This window comes from Canis aureus, chromosome 17 (assembly GCF_053574225.1).
Source record: "Canis aureus isolate CA01 chromosome 17, VMU_Caureus_v.1.0, whole genome shotgun sequence".
NCBI lineage: Eukaryota > Metazoa > Chordata > Mammalia > Carnivora > Canidae > Canis > Canis aureus.
In genome coordinates this window covers 19,549,258-19,571,405 of record NC_135627.1, presented here as the reverse complement: position 1 = coordinate 19,571,405, position 22,148 = coordinate 19,549,258, and the positions used below count along the sequence as shown (strand labels likewise).

At 35.3% G+C, this 22,148-nt stretch overlaps 1 protein-coding gene across 4 annotated transcripts in view; it reads left to right on the top strand.

The window, feature by feature from the left end:
* The window catches only part of LOC144287461 (uncharacterized), a 53,982-nt gene extending 42,227 nt beyond the window's left edge, over positions 1–11,755 (top strand). For 3 of the 4 annotated variants that reach the window (XR_013355253.1, XR_013355254.1, XM_077854793.1), the window contains one exon: positions 11,657–11,709. Coding sequence is in view for 2 of the 4 variants with exons in the window: in XM_077854793.1 (XP_077710919.1) it covers positions 11,657–11,701 (45 nt within the window). In the remaining 2 variants the exon portion in view is untranslated. Of the gene's footprint in view, positions 1–11,656 lie in introns of all 4 variants that reach the window. The other variant, XM_077854794.1, reaches the window with a different exon arrangement.
* Positions 11,756–22,148: the final 10,393 nt, after the last annotated feature.

Sequence of the window (22,148 nt, the reverse complement as noted above, 5' to 3'; positions counted from 1 at the left end):
AACATGAGATGGGGCCTATTTCTTTGACTATAGATAAAGAATCTTAAAATATCCCCTTGAAGTATTAAGAACTTGTAATACCTGCTAAAACACAAGTGGAAGTGAGGAGTCTACTTCATGCGTATTTGGGAGAGAAAATTAGCTCAGTACCTCTGAATCACTTGCCTAGGGGTTAAGCATAAATTATTTAATTCTGTATAACAGACCAATACCAAAAAGTATATATCAAATCACTCTTGTTTCCAGGCAAAGGCCTAGAAATACTAGACTTTTAAAAAATAGATCAGGAGGGTTAGAATCAGATATAACTTTTCTCTGCAATTTTAGCTAACTTATCACCAAAATAAAGACCATTTTGGCCTGAAAGGGCAACTGAAAATTGAAGTACATATGAATCTTAATTCTAACAAAATATTCAATAAAGAACTGATATTCTAAACAAGCAGCCTTGTTTTTCCTTAAATTTGTTCATGAGTATAGAAAAATAGGCCTTTGTCATGTGTCCTGATGTTGGTTCTGTGTGAGCGGACAGGAGCTCCTCAGGCCATCAGAAGACTGTGAAAGATAGCTGTCAGTACCCCTGTACCTCATGGTTTTTAGCCACTTGGCTTCCTGCCCCAGGTGCTTCCTGAATTTAAATTCTTGCTCTAATTAGATCAGGAACCATTAACTGATGTATGAATGTTCATGTATGAATTAAAAAAAAAAAAAAAGGTAGTGGTTTTGGGGGTCTGGTGTATTCTGGATTTCTTACCTCAAGCTTCCAAGATAGATGCACACTATAATCTGAGAGGCCTTAGCATGTTGTGTCTATCTGTAGAGATGCTGTTCTGAATCCCATGTTTTGAATCTTCTTGAATGGGACCACAGAACTTGGAAAACTTGAACCTAATTCTTTTCCTTTACTAATAGCAGCCTGAAACTTAGGGAATTGTTACTTGGCCTTTGACCTGAAATAAATGGCCATGTCTTAGGATTCAACCTTAGAAGAGCCATCCTGTGTCTTGTGATCCTTAATTCCAGAGAGGTACAGCTGTCCATGATCTAAAGCACCTTCCCAACAGAGGGAACGCACATTTTAGATGAGCCAGAAAGGAGACAATTTGAGAAACTGAGGGAGGATTAGAGAGTTAGCAGGCAAAAGCCAGCAAGCCAAGATGGATTACATGTTCAAAGCTTTTCACCAGACCTCTCCTACATAGCTCTTCCTCCAAATGCTCAGAATCCAGTCCTCCCATGGCACACCAGTGTTAGTAGGCTTTCTGCCTGACAGAGTTCCACCTGCAGATATTGTAAAGTCTGATCACTGAGAAATGCTGGCTGCAGAGGAGCCAGAGCAGGTGAGGACCCAAAGATAGTGCATCCTGCCCATTTGGCCTCAGGTTTTGAATTAACTTGTACATAAAGTCTCTGGGGAGTTCACAGAACGTTTGTGCCAATTCTACATTTTCTTTCTAGATTTGATGTTTTGTTCCTTTCTGTTTAACTTAACTGTCTACATCAAATTTCTTAAATAGAATTTTCTATGACATATATATATGTGTGTATATATATATATATATATACACACATATATATACACACACACAGATATGTATGTATGTTATACATCTGTATATCTGAGATAGCAAGGAATGTTTAGGTAATTTCTAAACTTCAAAATAAAATGGTATCTGACTTTCAAATGATTACATGCATCAGTTGAAGATACTAGGTCAAGGAGACTTGGGATTGCCTGCCATGGAGTTAAGAATCAAGCAAGATACCAATAATCTTCTGCAATACATTCCTACTGCTAATAAGGGAGATATGATATCTTCTGTCATGTGATAAGACAGAGAAGGCTGAGAATACTTAGTGTATGACTTGGTGAACAAAATCAATGCAAGACTGCCCCAGGCACCTGGTTGGGGGTTAACTCTAAGGGGAGATAACTTAATGTTTTAGTGAACAATGGCATTTTTGAAGGATAGAGGGCAGTGATGACAATAACACAATGAAGCGATGGGGTTGATGGCTATTGTTGAGGAGGGGTTTTAAATAAAAATCATTCTTAAGACTAAAATTAGAACAGAGACAGAAGTCCAAATAGAAGCTGTGTGATACCAGTCCTCTACTATTTGCACATAACCAGCCCCCTAGGCTGCACCCAAGCTGCTGTGATCTCTTTTTCAAAGATCCACTGTGCACTTCTATGCTTACTACAAAGCAGAATTTGTGAAATGTCCCATCAAGAGGACTATTTTACAAGGGAAATTGAGTAAGCTCATTTGAGATTGCATCTATCTTTTAGGTTTTATTTTTCTGCACTCTATCTACAGAGTTCATAGGAAAGAGAATTAAAAAGAGAGGGGAGGGACACCAAAGTGGAGGATTTCCTTCACCTTATTTTATCAAACTATAACAGAAACCATGAATATTTATTCAGACTTGTTTCATATGGCTTGATATACTCCCCCCCCCCCCCCATTATACTCTGGTGAAAATGCCCTTGTCTGTTCTTGGAACACACTAAGACCTGGGCATCTGTGTGTTCTCCTCTTCCAGGAATGCTCATAAGAGTGACTTCATCTTACTAAATTAGTTTCATATTTTAGCGTTAGCTTAATTGATGCTCTCTAGAGAGACCTCTGATATCCATCCCAAACCTATTATAATCTACCATCACCCTCTTTCATACTTAAGTTTTGTAACCATTTTTGCTGTGGCTATATTTTCTGTCTTACCAATAGACTTGGAGATGAGAATTCTTAGCCACACATGAAACTGTCAGGGGTCTTTAAAAAAATTCATGCCAATTCTAGTTACTGATCCCACTCCTAGATAATCAGATGTAATTATTTTGGGGTGTGTCTGGCTCTCAGAAATAAGTTTCCCAGAGGATTCTGATACATGGCAGCTAAAGCCGAGAATCTACTGTACAGTCTTTGAGAAAAGAACTTTCGAGGGCAAGGACTATATCTCTTTAATTTACTACCATACCTCCCATGTCCAGTAGAGTGCCTGCCAATGGTTCTGACCTCAACTAGCTCAAGCAGGACATTCAGAATGAATGTGTTTTCTAATTATGATTAAAAGGCTTATTGGTATTTGTCATAAATATCGGGAAGACCATTTTGGATGAAATCAAGAGGGTTATTCTGAGGCAAGCAAGGGTATCTGAGGAGGTTCAAGTAGAGGTACAGATGGCTGAAATGTTCAACCACTCATGAGCTCTTTTGGCATTTTTTTTTTTACCTTGTCTGTGCCTCCATTCCCTTATGTGAAAAATGGCAATAGCCATGATACTGACCTCAGAATTATGAAGGTTTAATGAATGAATATGAGTATATAGTATGTACTAAGTAATTGCTAATTATCTGGTGTCATTATCAAGCTACTGAGTATCTCACTCTGGGTTTATATGTAGCCATGTTTTCAAAGGGACTGACCTACATGGGAAATCCTCTATCTGTCTTTATCACTCTGAAAAATGAGTGACTGTATAAATGTTTTGAAAATGCTCTGAATGCTGGTGTGGTCTGAGGTCATGGCTATATATGAAAGACTACTGGAATGAGGTACAGACCAACATTTCTTGAAAACACTGAGAATTTCTGAGGAAAGTTTTAGATCTTTCCTTTCCCTTTGCTTTCTGTGTTTTATTGACACCAGTTTTTCTTCATGATGTAAATTACCTGGGTAAACACATATAAAAATTAAATACAAAAAAGAGGCTTGGAACTAATGGAAGTTTGAAAAATAGAATTAAAAAAACCCAATGAGATTCCAAAATTCTATGAGGACAATAATGAGAGATTTTATAAATACCAAAGCTCTAAAAGGAAGTTCATGATGTTATTCTGGTGGTGATTCTTACCCTTTCAAACATGCCTCGCCAAGGACTGCCTATTTATAAAATACATGTAAGTAATTCATTGATGTCCTTCATTTTTCTTTCTGAAGGAGCTTGTTGGAGAAGCTGTACAGCAGCTTGAAATTTATTAAACATATGCTCTGGTTCTATAGATGACTTTTGTTCAGACTCATTCTCTTGATGCTAAGAACATAACCAAGGACAGAAGTGCTGACAGTGATAGATTTCTCTCTCAAAGCATGCTTGAGAATGTGGACCTCTGTGGTCCATAATTACTGCCATGGTTATTTACTAACAAGGGGAATTGGTACATTCAAAGGCTGCCTTTTTTCAATCCACAATCCTTAATACCATTTTTGCTGCAATGAGTGCTCAGTTTCCAATAGAACTGAACAGTGTAAGTCACAATGATGAGTCTGGTCTTCAGAGTGTATTAGTTCTAATTTGGGAGTATAATTAGAAATGCTGCTGGGGAAGGTCATATTTCAGAAATAATGATGCTAAATCTCTTCTGCTGGAAAGGCCTTTGAGCCAGAGACTTTCTTCCTTCATACATAACTAACCAGTAATTCTTTACCATCATTACAAATACATGAACATTGCCAGGGTAACACAAAAGTTGCAAAGCAGTTGGCATTGACAATTTCAAGTATTTTTGTTCTGTTGTAAAACATAAAAGTAATGAATGTCAGGTCTTTAATTTTTAGAGTTTTAACCAAACGGGTAAAAAAAAGCCTTGAAATTTAGTTGCCTATTAAAAAGTGCCTCATAGATCCTAGAATTCAATTTAATAGACAATCCAACCAATCTTTAGGCAAGTCAGAGTTTCTATTGGACAGGTGACATCAACAGAAACTTAAGGTAGGGACGCCTGGGGGGCTCAGCAGTTGAGCGTCTGTCTACCTTAGGCTTAGGGTGTGATGCTGGAGTCCTGAAGAGCCCCACATCGGGCTCCCTACATGGAGCCTACTTCTCTCTCTGCTTAGGTCTCTGCCTCCCTCTCTCTGTGTCTCTCATGAATAAATAAATAAAATCTTAAAAAAAAAAAAGAAACTTAAGGTATGCGCTTCACTTACATCTTTTTTTCTCATCTACCGCAATCCTAAAAACTGTATCTTAGAATATAGTCAATGTTACTCTCCAACCCCTACTACTTTGGAGGTGGGCTTTTTGCTGTCCCTCAAAAATAAGTCTGATCAAAAAATTGCTAAAGATTTACTTGTCATCTTACCTTAATATTCTGAATAAAGAAAACGTTTTCTTTGAACATTTAGAATCTCAGGATTGACTTAATCCAGATTCTATTCTTCATAGAACTGTCAGAAAGCTCTTCTGACTGTAACTTTTTCCATATAGTCAGAACATTCACACACCACACGTTATCTTAACTGAGCAACATAAACTACTTTTGGGGATGTGAGTGTCCTAGGTCATTTTGCTTTGTAAACGGGTGGCAATGGATCAGTTTGATTTAAACTGAACTGTTTATGCTGGCTTTGTAACTAGTCATTTCAATTAGGTATCTAGACATTGATTCAGCAGATTTTATCAGCACAACTGTTGTCTGATAACTGTGCAAACATTACAAAGTAGTGTTGCAATTTTGAAAGCTGGGTTAAAGGACCTTAGACCAAACATTAGCTGCTTACATTCACATACTACTTGATACACATTTCTAAGATACTTAACCTTAAATACTTAAGCATAACATATTTTGACTTTTTCTAATAACACTTGAGTTTTAGAAATATTAACACATTAATTGAAAGAATATAGTGAGCAAATGCCGACAATAGTCATTCTTCTGACAGAAACACCCTAGTGGCTTTTACAGTATGCTGTGTAAGACCATCAGGTGACTTATTTTAAATTTCTCTGTAAAATAGGTTCCAGTTTTGAAGGTGTTACATTTTGTCATTATTTATTCAGTATATAGAATCCCTTAATAATTGCCTGAAGGAAATCACCATTTTAGGCTTAATCTGAGTGAGCAAACTCCATGTGTGTAGTTTTGGGAGTAAGAATGGCCCAAAGGCTTTATCTGTAGTTGAAAGCATAAAGAAAAAGAACAATTTAGCAGTGGCTTTCTTAGATTGGCGTCTCTGAGACTGTACTGATAATGTTTTTTCACTGCATAACTGACTGGGATGGGTCAAAGGACAAAAGCCTATTAGAAGTACAGTAATGGTTTAGATTTAGAATGACATAATACCTGACACTTTTTTGGAACCCAATGAGTGGATAGAAGTAGGGGTCTGATTTTTTTCTTAGGCATTCAAAGTTGCCTGAAAAGTACTACTTTAAAGTTCATTGTAGCTGTCTACATCACTGACCAATTTAATTTTCAAAAGCCAAATTTGGGGCAAAAAGTTCAGAGAAATGAGTAGCATGTTTATTGCCTGGAGTCTGTTGGAAGCCTAAATTATAGATTTTGAATATAAAACCATCTTGCCTTCAAATAAGAAATTGGATGTTTTTGAAACAGTAAACTTTGAAATGAAAACAGCTACTCTTTTAGCTTGAATTAGAATTGAAAGAGAATAGGGAGAAAAACTTATCAATGATAATACAAACTATAAAAGTGAAAATAGTCAAAATCATAAGAAATTTCAGACAGTCATCATTTGGCATTAGTTACTTTATTTTCAGAATTTTACAAGCTTTTCCCCCAGTATTTCATGTTATATATACATTCCTTGCAATGCTAGGTGATAATAGAAATGAGGTTTATTTTTACTTTCATTTCTCTATTTGATCTATGATAAGAAAGATTTTAAAAATTTCCATTTTCAAGGGAAAATGGTAACAATATAGCTTTTAAATTTTTAGGAAAAAGTATATCCAATTCTATTTTAGAAAAGCTACTCCAGTTGACACTTGATATTACATATGACAACAAAAACTCCAATATAAATTGCCAGACCTAGAATAGACAGTTTTCCATGCTTTTTCCCCCTTTTGATTTAAAGTGAAAACTTAAGTAGGGGAGCTATCTTCACCCTTTGAAGGGTTCTAGATCCTAGAACTAGGCTTTGTGTGGAGAACGTGTTCTTAGCAAATTTGTTTCCCTCCAGGTGCATGGCTGCTTTGAGAAATGGAAAAAGGTGATCTGTGAGAGTGTGTGTATGTGTGTGTCTGTCTCTGTCTCTGTGTGTGTAATGTACCCCAGAAGGCCAGCTCTTTTCTGTTAGAATTTCTGTAGTTATCACATTCTGATTTAGACAGATCTTCCTCAGTCTGTCTTTGGTAATCCTATAGGTCTTGTCCTTTGGGGGTAGGGGGTGGGGGTAGCATATGACCGTGAACAGGAGCAATTGATTATGTCAGTTCTTTCTCTTGTCAATGCTGGACTAGGTAATCCTCCCACCTCCCATGGGGGGAGAGACGAAAGGAAGGACTGAATTATTGTAATAAAAAGTTTTCTGATTTCTTAGGGTTTACAAGTTCATTTTAAGCATTTTGTGAACAAAGAGACACACAGTCTTTTTGAAGACAAAGATACCTTATTTCTTTTGGCTAATATTCATCAATTATAATAAAATGCTTAAATCTTGGCTCTTTGATTTGCTGTGTGAACTTGAGTAATTTCCCTGAATTTATCTGTAAAATAAAAATTACAATAGTTGCTGCTTTCTAAAGAAACTGCAAGGATTCAATAAAAATACATGTAAGGGACTTTGAACAGTAAATAGTATCTTCTAATTGTTCCATAAATATATTAATCATTACTATAACTATTATAAGTCCTAAAGATTTGCACACTGACTTAGGACAAATTTGAAGATTTTGATTTGCTAGTGTGACTTTAGTTGGTCTGTGGCTTCTGTTTCTTTAAAAATGATCTTTGCTTTTCCTGATGATGTAGCTTGTGGTATTCAAATAAAATTTCCAGCATCAAAAGGGATGTAAACATATGGAAGAATAAAAATATTTATTTGCTTAGAGAGTTATTCATGATCACTAAAAGCCTAACATTGGTCTGCATGTTTCCTGTGGTATCACTTCATGATTTAAAAAAAAAAAAAAGGACTAAGAATCCTAGAAGGAGCAAGCTTCATGCACACACAGATGTAGTAACTATGCTTGTAACTCTGCGATATTTTGTTGAAGCAAGCTGAAAAAAGACCCTGTGGTAGCTACATAGTCTCAGTTACTACCTCAAGACCCTACCAACCCAGGATTTCTTGAAAAACTTGTGCGTTCCTTGAGCATCTGCAAGCCCAATTAGGAACATATGTGGTGGGTAGCGAGGCTCTAATACATGTTTATTAAATGATGCTTTCTATTTTTTTTTTTAAAGAACTGAAACAAATGGGTTTTCCTGCTTCTCCCCATCATATCGCAGCATCTGATAATGGACTACTTGATTTCCCTTAGGTCTTACCTCTTAATTTCCATTTGCTTATTTCCTTTGTTCTCGTTTTTGATACTGCTTGCTGTTCATACAGAAATGGCCTCACAAAACCCTTTCCTTAAATCTTTAATGGTGTCTCCTTTCATTTATGCTCACCATGAAGTCTTTCACCCCTGTGGCTTCTAACTCTAATTATTTAAAAATCTTTACCTCTAATCATGAATTTGGCTATTTCTGGTGCTGTTAGAGACTTAGAATGGAACATGTACATTTGCATATAAAGCCATCCTTTCAAACTCAACATGCCTGCTTAAAACTAGGCTCTTTGTCTTCAAAACTGGATTATAATGGCAGCTCATAAGTTCTTTTATGGTGCTGTCTTCTTACCAGGCTAAATAGAGGAAGGCATTGATGACAAGTCCCAACTTGGTTAAAGACCAGATATCCCCAATTCCAGTTGTTTCTTCTTGGAGCAAGTCTTGGTGATGTTTCAATTTCCCCTGGTTGCACAGTTATTACCAGTGTAGAGACCTTTCAACTTGCATTATGGAAATGGCCTTCTAGTTTTCCTGGCTTTGGCATTTCTACGATTTTCTAGGACATACACATTACCCCAAAATTATCCTTATGAAACACCACTTTCATCATGTCACACTGGCTGCTCTCTGGTGTACAGTGCCTTTTAGGATCTTCAAAACACCTGAAAAGTCATCCCCACTCAATCTGTTCAAATATACTTGTCCACAATATATACCTTCCATCCAATCAGTTTCAGAAACTCCCACTTCTTGTTCAGATTAAATAAAACCTATAACAGTATCTTTCCTCCACTGCATGTGTTCATGTACTGGTCATCCTTCAGAGCCAGGATCACTCTTTATTATGATAGAAAACAAAATTACTTGAACTCTTAATATTTTTTCTACTCTTGCACTTCCTTTACAGTACTGCATAAATAGGCACTTGTGATTTTTGTGGAGAGATGATTTATTCCAGTCAAATCTTGAATTTCTTTAAAAGAAAAAAAGGTCAAGGGATGCCTGAGTGGCTCAGTTGTTGAGTGTCTGCCTTTGTCATAGTCTGTAATCCCAGGGTCCTGGGATTGAGTCCCACAGCGGGATCCCCACAGGGAGTCTATGTCTGCCTATGTCTGCCTATGTCTCTGCCTCTCTCTGGGTATGTCTCATGAATAAATAAATAAAAATTTAAAAGTCAAGACTTGGGCTCTTTGTATCTTTATAGTATTAGCAGAGTTTTAGGCATGCCAGAAGGGTTCAGTTCAATACAAGCTTGTTTACTTGTTTTGAATTAAGAGTCTGTTATGATTACTCACAGTCCCATTTTCCTCACTGATCTACAGTGCCACCAGTATCCTAAAATTACTTGTTTTCATGAGCCTGATCCTAGATTGTATCTAAGTACCATGCATTAATAATTATAACGTGGTAATAAGTGTCAAATAGTTTTAATTGTATATTAGAAAAATGCTAGATGAGTAGAGTTTAGGCTGAAGCTCATGGGCCTTGAGATAACATTGCTTCTGAAATTCTTAGTCTTTCAGAGTTCCTAATTGTCATCCCTTTACATGTACACATGCATTTTAAGTGCTTTCATTGATTATAGATAATTGTATGAATGTTTAATGAGCTATACTATGAACCTACATTTAGTAGTCAAAATACTAAAATGATTTTCAGAATTTCTGCCCCTACTGAGTGTGCCCTGTATAATCTCCAGGACTGAATTTTAACCCCTGTGATTGGGATCTTCTGTCACAACTGAATCAAGAAAGCAAGGTCTTGGGCCTGACCTAATCAGTTGAGTTCTTAAAAGGAGTTTCTTTGTGAAGGTGGATTCTGAAGTGAGACAGTTGGGCTAACCTTGAGGATGTAAGGGGCATATTTATTGCTGTCATTAAGAATGAAGGGTGCCACGTGGCAAGGAAGGCAAAATAGTTTTACATACTTGAATAGAATTCTGCCAAAACCATGTGAGCTTGGAAAAGGACCCCTAACTCTAGAGAAAGTAGAGTTTAGCCAATATCTTGATTTTTAGCTTTGGGAGACCCTAGGAAGGGAACTCACACACACACACCATACTTGGACTTGTCCCTTACAGAATTGAGGTAACAAATAGGTGTTGAGCTGCTAAGTTTGTACAAATGGAAACCTAACACCTCATTCAACATATCAACACCCCTTGCCATAAACACATTCTCAACCCAGAAACCCATTATTTAATTCATCAAAATGAGCCAAATTATTTAAGTTCTGTCATAGCTATGCATTCTACCTCTTGAATTTCCTTTCTGATACTTTTCAGTTCCACATAGCTTGCTTTATACTCCAGGAGCACACTTATTTCTAGGGACAGAGGAATGCCAAGAATAATAGAAAAAATGGGTATCTTCTCATCGACCCAACAGCCTCCTATCAGTATCTCCTGACAATGGCAAATGCAGTTGAAAAGATATCACCTCCTAAAAGACCATCATGTAAGAGTTGATACAGGTACCTCAGTAAATGATTAACTCTCAGGATAACAATGTACAACTGGGTACAATCTAGAGACTCTTGAGTAGTTTTACACTTTGAACTTTCTGCAGAATGTAAAAGGCTGTAACAATAAAAACTGAAGTCCGAGAACTCCCCTCCCCCCAGAGAACACATAGCTTCTGTTCTCCATTGAAATAGGTGGTATTAGTGCAGAAAATAGGCTATCTTAAACATCATCAGACAAAATTCTGTCAAGTACAGTATGATAAACTTAGGAATCTGTAATTATTCCTTGCTAATAATATAGCTCCTTCACATAAAGTAGCACAGCCCAGTTAATTTTACTTAATAGGCTTCATAACTCTAATGGCCATACCACTCAGATACTGATGTTCTGGGTTAAGTGGTAAAAAACATATAAAAGACATGTATTTTACACATCTAAATGCTATTTTGATCTTTACTGAACTGTCAAGCAAATGTTGAGATACTAAGTAAGTTTCAAGGATAATTAAAAGAGAAAAAGCCTTTAAAATAAACCTGTCAACTTATTTTCCATAAGAAAATAAAAGGTTTTAATCCTTTCATAATGAATAGCAACAAAATTAAATTCAGCTCAATCTAATTTCTAAAAAGGTAAAAGAAAATATTAGAAAAAGATGTTTTGCCAAGGCCCATGAGCTTCAGCTAAACTAAACACAACCTCCCTAGCATATTTCTAATTAAATATGCAATTAAAATGTTCACTGCACCCTAAGGCCTCCCATCCTACATAAATAGCTTCTTGTCCTACTTTAAAAGGCAAGTTATAACTTTGTAAGTAATTCTTAAAAATCCTTTAGATTTCCTGTGATTTTTCTAACAAACCGATTTCTCATTAAAATGTACTACTTTAAACATATGAATAACTCTTAAATGTCTAATAAGCATAAATTGGATGCCTTTAATTAGCAGATAGAAGTCAGAGAACAAATTCTGCAAAACCAGTGTCTTTAAAGAAAATGTAAGTATGATTCAAATAACTACATACATGTTTCTGACTTAAGTACCAATGGAAAACTATGAAATGAAATGTTCTAACTTATTATCCCTTATGTGTTTAATAGAAATCTTTACCTCCTTCTGATTTTAAATGTTTTTCTGTCCTATATCTTTAAGTCATAGTTCTAGTTTTTAGCACACAAAGATGTTCTAACTATAAAAGCTTTGTCCATAAATATCTACAACTTGTTAATTTCAGTTCGTATTTAACAGACTGCTTATGAGCTAGCTCAGGTTCAACATATAACAAAGCACAAGTAATTGGTTAATTAGGTCTTTGAGCTTTGCAATTACATTTAAGAATAAAAGAAAGTGACAAAGGCTTTTGTTAACAGTTTTACAGTAAATTTTTGTTATTTGGACTTACTGCTTACATATGTCTTGACAGTGGCTGGGTTAAAAAATGCATATGAATCCGTGGTATTTCCTAGAAAGACCTCAGACTGTTGGAATTTTGGCTCCCTCATTAGAAAGCAACCCTGGTGATTATACTAGGCAAATACAGGTTTCTGAATTTGAGATAAAAAATGAGAAATACTTGGAATGATGCTTTTGTTTTATGACTCCCCTCCCCCACAAACACATATGCACACATTTCCCTGTGTTGTGATTCTAGAAGGAGTCTAGGAGCTAATGTCCAGCAATACTGAAGTTTCTGAAGAAAGCAGATAAAAGTATTATATAGACAAGTCAGCCATGGTCCTCTTTTTCTGCCACATATCACCCCAGGTGAAGAAAATTGTTAGAGATCATCATAAGAAAACTAGGAATCCCTGCCATGAGAACACCTCAACATATTTATAAGGTATATGGAAATGAGTGATAAGTACAACTAACAGTCTTTAATATCTAGAAGTACAAGAAGAATTACTGTACATCTAAAAAGAACAGGAAATCCAAAATGGAGGGAGTTAACATGGTATGCATATAAAAAAATCCAAAAGGCTAGAAATTATTAAAGTACATAGTCACACAACCTAAACTATCTATTACACCTGCCAGACAAAATTTAGAAGTCTGATAATAGCAAACAATAAATTTGGAGAAATGTCCCTGATGGTAGGAGTTTCTATTGCAACACCTTTTCAGTAGAGTGATCTGCCAGTATTTGATGAAATTAGGAATGTGTAGACCTTGGGGCCCAGCTATCTGTCTTCCAGTGTGACTGCAAGATTCATAGGAATGAAAGATCACTTACAAGGATCTTCACTGCAGAGGCACTTAGGTAGCCTGGACCCACTTATGTTTCTATCACTAGAGATTGAATACAATAGATGCATATTTCAGAATATTATGGGACAATGAAAGAATATGCCAGATGTGACTAAACATGGATACATCTTAACACATTATTGAACAAAAGTATAAAGAGAACAAGAATTCTAGACTAAATAAATGTAGGTAAATCATATATTAGATGAACTATATATGAATTTTACTCAAAACCTTAGAGTAGAGCATCAAGTAGCACTGGGGTGCAAGAGGAACCCTTTTATAGATCATCTTGGATAATGTAACATGGACTAAAGGTTCGATCAAGTTTTCTGCACTTGAGGTTTAGAATACAAACCTGGTAATATAAAGCTCAAATAATATTGAATATACTTAGGCTTATGCAAGAGAACAAATGAACCTAAGTAGTTTATGATTTTTTATATGTAAATAATATGCCCATTATAAATCTCAAGTTGTTCATTCTTTTGAATTTATCAACCTTTTTGTTTGAATTACTGTACAGAAACTAAGCCTCCAGACTCACTCCATAATTTAGTTTACGAATCAAGTGTGATTTCCAAAGTTAGAAGTTTTTTCCCCAAAGTCTGCCTTTATTTTGTTATTGCAGACTATTAGTGTTGAGAGTTTGAGGGGTTTCCTTGTTTCTAAAAAGAGCTATATCTATTCAGAAAATAGCTGCAATTCATTAGATATGCAAAGGACTAGAAAATCATATCCAAAATACAAAGCCTGTAATTTGTAGAGACTATATTCTAATACATACTGAAATGTGAGCAATCTAATATTGAAATCTATAATCATAAAGTCTTGCTTTAGTGAGAATAATTTGATATTTTCCCCTTTTAAAAATAGCATTTCTGATCTCTGCTATGATGTCATATATAATACAGTAACTTATTACAACAGGGTATTATAAAGGGAAACCTCTTAAAAATATTCTCTATATTCCTGCTTTTCAGTTAAAATTGTATAATTCTTGCCCTAAAATATAACATTACCTTTGATACAAAACATGAATGATAGTTTTTCTATTTGATTTTTATGTGTGAGACTAGGTTGACAAAACATATCCTAAGTATTTCCGGCTTGAAAGGAGCATTAGAGAACTTACTTCAGTGTAAGGTTAGGTAACAGGAAAAGAATAGTGTGCTCATAATATATCCTTAGTTTAACTTTTGACTTCCAAATGAGTCCTCACTGGTGATGTGATAAGAAACTGAACCTGTGACTTATCAGGGCAAATTATCCAGACATATTTCAGAAATGCATGAAAAGTCTTGGTACGCACTCAGATTATTCAAGTTGGCAGGAGCTCCTCTGGGAAAGGCAGAGTTCTATGGCCCACAAAGTGCATGTCTAGCAAGGAACATGGGAGATTACAGAAGCTGCACACACTGAACTCTCCCGCCCCTTTCCAGTACTCAGTGCTAAAAGTCCATTTGGCTAATCACCATAAAATGTAACTTGCACAAGATTCATGTGCTAAAATGTTTATTTTTACCACAGTTATGAGGCTATTTCAACATCCTCAGAGAAATTACATATGGTTTGAGGTAAAGCTTTGAAAACTGGATAGGAAAAATTGGCAGGGAGAGATGGACATGAGGACAAATCAAGCTGAGGAAACAGCTTTAAGGAAATCACAGGATCTTTAAAGTGTGGCATGTGTTTAGAGATGTAGGGAATTTATCCAGAAGAGTACAGAGATAAGATTAGAAAGTAGGTTTGGGGTACTTATGTGTTACTTGAACTTAGTATTGGGAATACGGGCATAAACATCCATACCTGAAGACTACTTTTCCTTCAAGCATACCTCCATATGTATATATCCATATGAATATATATGTATATGGGTATATACATATATTTATATTTTTGTGTATTAGTAAATGAATACATATATACTTAGAGTAAAACCAAGGCTTTAAAGAATGCCATAAAAATACATAGAAATTCTAAGAACACAAATGGATCCTATTACGCCCTCCTAGAGTGCATATACTCCAGACTAAAGTTATAAGTATTAATAAAGACTATTGAATACAGAGGTAGTATATTGATCCCAAATTACATACTGTAAGCTTCACTTGAGAACTAAGTAAGTCAATCGGAGAAGGACAAACATTATATGTTCTCATTCATTTGGGGAATATAAAGAATAGTGAAAGGGAATATAAGGGAAGGGAGAAGAAATGTGTGGGAAATATCAGAAAGGGAGACAGAACATAAAGACTGCTAACTCTGGGAAACGAACTAGGGGTGGTGGAAGGGGAGGAGGGGGGGTGAATGGGTGACGGTCACTGAGGGGGGCACTTGACGGGATGAGCACTGGGTGTTATTCTGTAAGTTGGCAAATTGAACACCAATAAAAATAAATTTATTATAAAAAATAAAAATAAAAAATAAACTGTGACCTGCTAGAAATTTTACAATTTGCTCTAATTACATAAGTTTCAAAAATTAAAGAAATTTAAGAAACAGAAAGCAGACTATAAACAGCTACTCTCTAGATGTACTATATAGCTCTGTATTTTATCTGAGAAACTCTTAGGAGGACAATTCTGTTTGCACCAGTTCTCTGAAACCTTTCCAGAACTCTTGTATTTCTGTTGGAAGGAAGAAGGGTTGGGGAAGATTGATCTCGTTTCTCTTGGGGACCCTGTTTGTACTATCGTATTTGTGATCATTCAGTTTATACACTGAGACTTCATAAAGATTACATTTGATAAAGCATTCCCCTGCTTTCAAAATAAAAACCACTGGTTAAGCAGATTATAATGCCAAAAGGAAGGTGCATTTCTTTACAGTTGGATGAATTTCAAACTTAGCTTTGCTACACTTCTTAGATCACTTTCTGTTGGCTACATATGGTTGTAAGTCTTGATTCTCAATAGAAATTTATTTTTTTCAGTTAGGTTACTTGGACAAATAGCATTGAAACATAGCTTACTTTGTTAATATGGTCCAGCAATGGAGATACAAATTGACTATTAAATTGCAACGCAAAATGCTTTTTTTTTTTTTCTGTTAGCGCTAACAAAGAAAAAGAAAAAAATATCTTATTATAGTGTAACTGATTTTTTTTTCCTTTGAAGGAAGCATTTTAATCCACTTACTTCAGAGAAATATTTAATGGAGTTTCATACTGGCACCAGAAAATTCCCTTATATTCTTTGGCAAAAACATCACATTTGGATCATGATTCCTTTTTAGAGAAAAGACATAATTAACAGGCATGAGGGTACTTTTTGATTACATCTCTTCAGTTTTTGTTTGAGATTCTTCCTCTGAAAGGCTACAGTTTACAATACTGTGAGGTTAGCCATATAATTGTGATGAAGATATAAATATTATAGCTAATACAGTGACAACTACTATAATTTGACTGCCATAATAGTTCTTGATTGAGTTTTGGGAAGATGTGGATAATGATCAAATACCGGAAGTTCTTGGAAATCTATTCATTTGCAACAAATGAATATTCACATGGTTTGCTGTCCATTCATCACTTCCACAGCAATTATTCTTGTATTTTTTTAATAGAAGATACAGACTATAGCTTTTTTACTTGATAGTAATAATTCAAAACATGGCATCTCGAATTTCACATTTCTAAACTCAAAGGTAATTCAAAATCACTAAAAGCAGTTCTGCAAACTTGTCTTCCCTTTTCTTTCCTGAGGCTTAACATTTTCTATTAAATAATCAGTTAACTCATAAGTTCCTTGAAGAAAGACTGAACAGATACTTTATCTTATTGTCAGGGTTATTGCTAAATGATAATTTAAAGCATTTCTCCAGCATTATCAATTTTAGGGTGCATGTTCTGTAAACTAATGAGATTTTACTCCATGATACATCAAGATATGTTTAATTAAAATAGGTTTTTACAAACAACTTTATGAAACAATCCCTGGCCAGCAAAGAAAAATAATGTAATACCTTTTGCACTTAGGGTTTTGTTTTGGTTTGTTTTGGGTTGTTTGGGGGAATATTTCCTCTTTGCATTAGGAAAGGGAATACCTTTTTCCTTAATGCCAACCAAGTTCCAAGTCAAAGAAGTCTGCTCTTTAGTGTATCCTTTTGAAGTGATTTATACTCATGTTACGTTTTTATATGAATTCAGTTAATGGAAAATTTAGTTGTGCACTCTTGACCATTTTTCATGCCACAAAAAAGCCTTAAATATTTTTATCTTATAGAAAATTTAAGAGTTATGAATTAAAAACTTAATCAAATTTCATTTAACATCCAATCATAATAATACAGGATTTTTCAACTTCAGCACTTTTAACATTTGGGACCCACTTTGTAGAGAGTTTACCTGTACATGTGAGGATATTTAGCATCACTGGCATGAATGGATTAGATGTCAGCATATATGTACATACCTGCACAGTTATGCAATTAAAAATGTCCAGATCTTGCCAAATGTCCCTCAGTGAGAAAAATTGCACCAATTGAGAATCACTGCTCTAAAGTATACTTCATAAGAAATCATGCTTTAGGCTACAAGTAATAAAGTCCATTTATTTGGGCTCAACCTATCAAAGTTCCATATTTTAGCAAATAGAATTTTTGACAATAGGAAATGTCAATGCACATCTGTTTGGTAGAAAAATAAGGTAATTTACTGATGGAAAATTATTCAATGTAAAATAGATTTCAAACTGTTATAATCGTAGTAGGTCTTCATGGATCCACACTGAAGTATATATCTGGTTTATTGCAATTATACACATGAAAATTCCTCTATATCTACTGAAAAAACTTCATATCCACCTTTGAAATATTAGCCATGACTTCTTATACTATTATAATGTTACAATGAAAAGAGGGAAGGAGTATAAATAAAACTCAAACAATTAAAACAAAAATTTAAAAGGAAGCAAAAGACCATGAAGAAAGAAATGGGTTTTTCCAGAGAAGTTAATCATCTTCAGTTTTTTTCTTTTTCTTCCCCCAGAAGATTTTGTCTGCTTAAGACCTCGTATTGTAGGTCAATATTGTAGCAGCTCCTAGAAGGAAGCCAAAATTAATCTCTACAGAAAAATTCTTCCTTGATGGTCTGTCTTCTTGACCTTCATTGATGTAGTATAGTGTGTTTAAAGTTTAAACATATTAAAAAGTTATTTTCTTAGAATGTATTGCTCCTAATTGGGAGAGTAGTATCATGAACATATAGAGGAAGAAAGCAACTATGAGTTAGTTGTAACAGCCCCAGCAGAACTTGCTCCAGCAGCAACAATGGGAATCACAGCAATGACAATACTTAAGGTTATGCTCAAGAAACATTTTAGCAAATCTCTGAAGGTAGCACTGCTTAAGAGGTGTTAGCCTGTAAAGGAAAACTGATCAGTAGCTTTGCATGGGGTTTAGTAAATGATGATATAAGAGGTCTGGTAACCTGGCTAAGCACTACTTTCAAGCACTCATGGTTAAAAGACAACATCAGGTCCTCAATGAATGAATGCCTAATTTGACACTGTTCTCAAGAGAGTATGCAAGCACTGTTCTTAGAAGCATCTTTATTACAAATGTTTTTACCTCTAAATGCATTTCATAATCTGTATAACTTCCATTCACTGACAAAACGTTGTTTAAAATGTACCAAGAGAGGAGCATTTTTTAGGTCTTAAAGACAGATCGCTATATACGCATGTAGAGAAATTGTAGAAGAATGCTTGTAATAGAGAGGTTTCTAAAAATGCTATTAAAATGATTAATGAAAACTATGCATAGATTCATAGAAAAGACTTAAATGTTTTCCAGTGGTAACAAGCATATTTATGTAGTATATACACTTACTTGTAGTTGCATGTGAAAATGCAGCGTCTTTTCCTGCAATATCATTTGGCTATCGCCTTGCTAATCTAACTGCTAAATGAGTGCAAATCTCTGTTTTGGTTATTTATTCTTTGACTTACAAAATCTAGTTAAATAGTACTCCTAGTCTGAAAACCAGGAAAATGTTCAGAAGCCCAGAAAGTTCTTCCTAACTCTTACCTCCTACGCATAGACAGAACATCCATCAATGTACATATTTACACTTTTTTCTTGTGACAAATTAAGATGTACTCTGAGCAACCTTCAAATATGTAATACACTATTTACTCTACATGTCATACATTGCATTTCTATGACTGACTTTATAATGGGAAGTTTGTACTTTTGACCCCTTCCCCCATCTCTCCTATCCCCTAACCTCCTGCTTCTGGCAACCAGTGATCTGTTCTGTAGATCTATGAGCTTTTTTATTTTAAACACCACATATGTTATCCTATGTCTCTTTCTGACTTATTTTACTTACCACACTGCTTTTGATGTCTGTCCATGTTTCCCAGATGGCATGATTTCATTCTTTAAGGTTGAAGAATAATCCACTGTATATATACTATATTTTCTCTGTGTTTATCAATGGACACAGGTTGTTTCTTGGCTATTTTAAAAACTGCAACGAACATGGGATGCTTATACATTTTCAAGTTAATGTTTTCATTTTCTTCAGGCAAATACCCAGAAATGGAATTGCTGGATCATGGGTAGTTCTCTTTTTAACTTTTGGAGGCCCTTCCATACTATTTGCCATAGCTGCTGTACCAACTTCCGTTCCCACTGACCGTGCACAAGGGTTCTTTTTTTCTCCCATGTCCACATTTTCTTGAAGCTTGACACTTCTTTTTAGGTACAAATGGTCAATATGGAATATCTTCTTCTTATAAATATCTACAGCAAACTCCCCATGAAAGATATGAATAAAACTACCTCTTCATAAAGGGCTCTTCTGTCCCCTAGTGTTAGGATTAACTTGCCAGGAACATAGTCTTAGCTGAACAGTTATGAGGCCTCCCAGGAAAGACTGAAGTGCTGTGGGACCAGATAAGAACATTCCCATCTCCCAGGAGAGCAGAGGTGACTCTATCAACTGTTGCCCAGGAACTGGGAGTGATTAAATAGATTTGGGTCATTTTTGTCAAGCTGCTGATTAAGCAGTCTGTTACCTAGAAGTGGCCCACTTCTAGAGGAAAGGAAACTACAGTTGTGTAAGGAAATAAAACTCACAAAAATCTGCTTTGGTGTCTTAAATTAAGAGTTTATTTTCTCACTTAAAAGAAGTCCAAAAGTCCAGTGCTTATGCAATATATGCCCACATTACTAGACTTTATCAGTTGTTCTTAGAACATCGCTTTTAATCCTGAAGGTAATAAGATAAATGCTATAATCTATTTCCATGCCCTGCATCCCATGTCAGAGGAATAGCAAGGGCACAAAAGATGCCTTCCTGGGTCAAGTCCACTTCTTAAGGACATTCCATGGATTCCTGAACCTGTGACTTCTGTTTAAATCAAATTGATCATTCCTACCTACAAACGGCGATGAGAAATACAGTATTTTACTTGAAGATATTGTTGTCCTGAATAAAATCAGGGTTCTGTTACTAAACAAGCAGGGATAATGAATATTTGGGAAGTTTATGACAGTCCTAACCATAGCATCCTAGACTTCAGACAATTTTAACACAGTAGAAATTATTTATTATTCATCTCAGCCGCCAGCACAATGTATGGCATATTAAAGATGCTCAGTAGCTAACTGAGTAAATGATCAAATAGAGTTTTCTGTTACACTGGCAATAGTTACTCCTTTGTTGTTTGAAATGGAATAATCCTAAACTAAGTAGTCTGAGTTCTGCAATGGCCTTTGACCATGGTGGAATCCACAAAGGCAGGTAAAGCAAAGTCTTTTACAAGGACTTTACAATCTGTTATAATCTGTAGACTAATATATACTCAATCTAGCCTAGAGTGTTGTATCCATATTACATGATATAGGCATAAGCAAATTGTTCAAGGAGCGCTTATGGAAAAGGGTCTATAGTGCCAGGTTATCTGAAAATGACTTATTCTCAAGTATGCAACACTTACATATTTATATATTATTTCAGTTTTATAGTGTAAAATGCTACTATCTGCACAAGTTGTATATAATTTGAAGGGAATGCAAATGATACCTTAAAGAATCTAAGTTCATCAGGGTGGAAGTATTTTTCCTATGTGAGGCAAACATTCCAAACAGCTCTTACAGAGCTGTTTTTGTTTTGTTTTGTTTTTTTCTTGAGTGTCCATATTTGACAAAGGGTCTGCAGAGAAACAATACTTAAGTTATAGCTTGGAGATGTGTATGAATCTTGGAGTTAAATTTTTTGGTTATGTGTCTCAAAAGGATAAATATCATCTGAGGGTATTCTTTGATAGTCCTATGAGCCCTCATCCCTTATGAAAATGTGAAAGTGGTCATTATTAGAAATTGCTGTTTAAAAAAATAACTTTTAGGGGTCCCTGGGTGGTTCAGTGGGTTAAGCGTCTGCCTTTGGCTCAGGTGGTGATCCCAGGGTCCTGGGATCATGTCAGCCTTCCTGCTCAGTGGGGAACCCCCATCCATCTCTGCCTCCTTTCTCTATTTGTGCTCTGTCAAGTAAATAAAACCTTAAAAAATAACTTCTATGTGTATATAAATGAAAAAGAGGGACCATCACACATGGGGATGGAAAAAATTTATTCCCTGACACTGTTTCTATGGAATGATGGTAAAATTTTGTTTCAGGATATTAGGTAGCCATCACAGTTTTTTATAAACCTGAAGAAAAGCAATGAAAATCCTCTTACAGTAGAAAATCATAGATTTTTAAGAAATGAAAAGGAGTCAGCATTTATAGACTTCCAAGAAATGTGTCTATGAGAAACTCAGCAATTCTGATTAGATGACACCAATTATACAAATAATGGGTATTAGTTCTTAAATAATAAAACTTTTGATACATTGTGGAAAATTCAAAATTCCCTAAAAGATTACCTGACTTTCAAGTGTGGAAATTCTATGTGTGTGTTTTTCTTAAGTCTTCAATTCAGTCCTCATGTCATCATACATGATTAGGATTTATCTTCTCACAAAGATAAGATCTGACTTGTGGCTTACACTTTTAAAAAATACATTATTCACATTTGCAAAAGAAGTCTAGAAACCACTTATGCCTGATTATGCATGTGTGCAAGACTGTGCATATTGCCTGATATACCTGTAGATACTTCTAGATAAAAACTACCAGATTTGATCTGTAGGTCCTTGAAAATCCAACTTCTTAAGTGACCACACCAGTAGTCAAAGT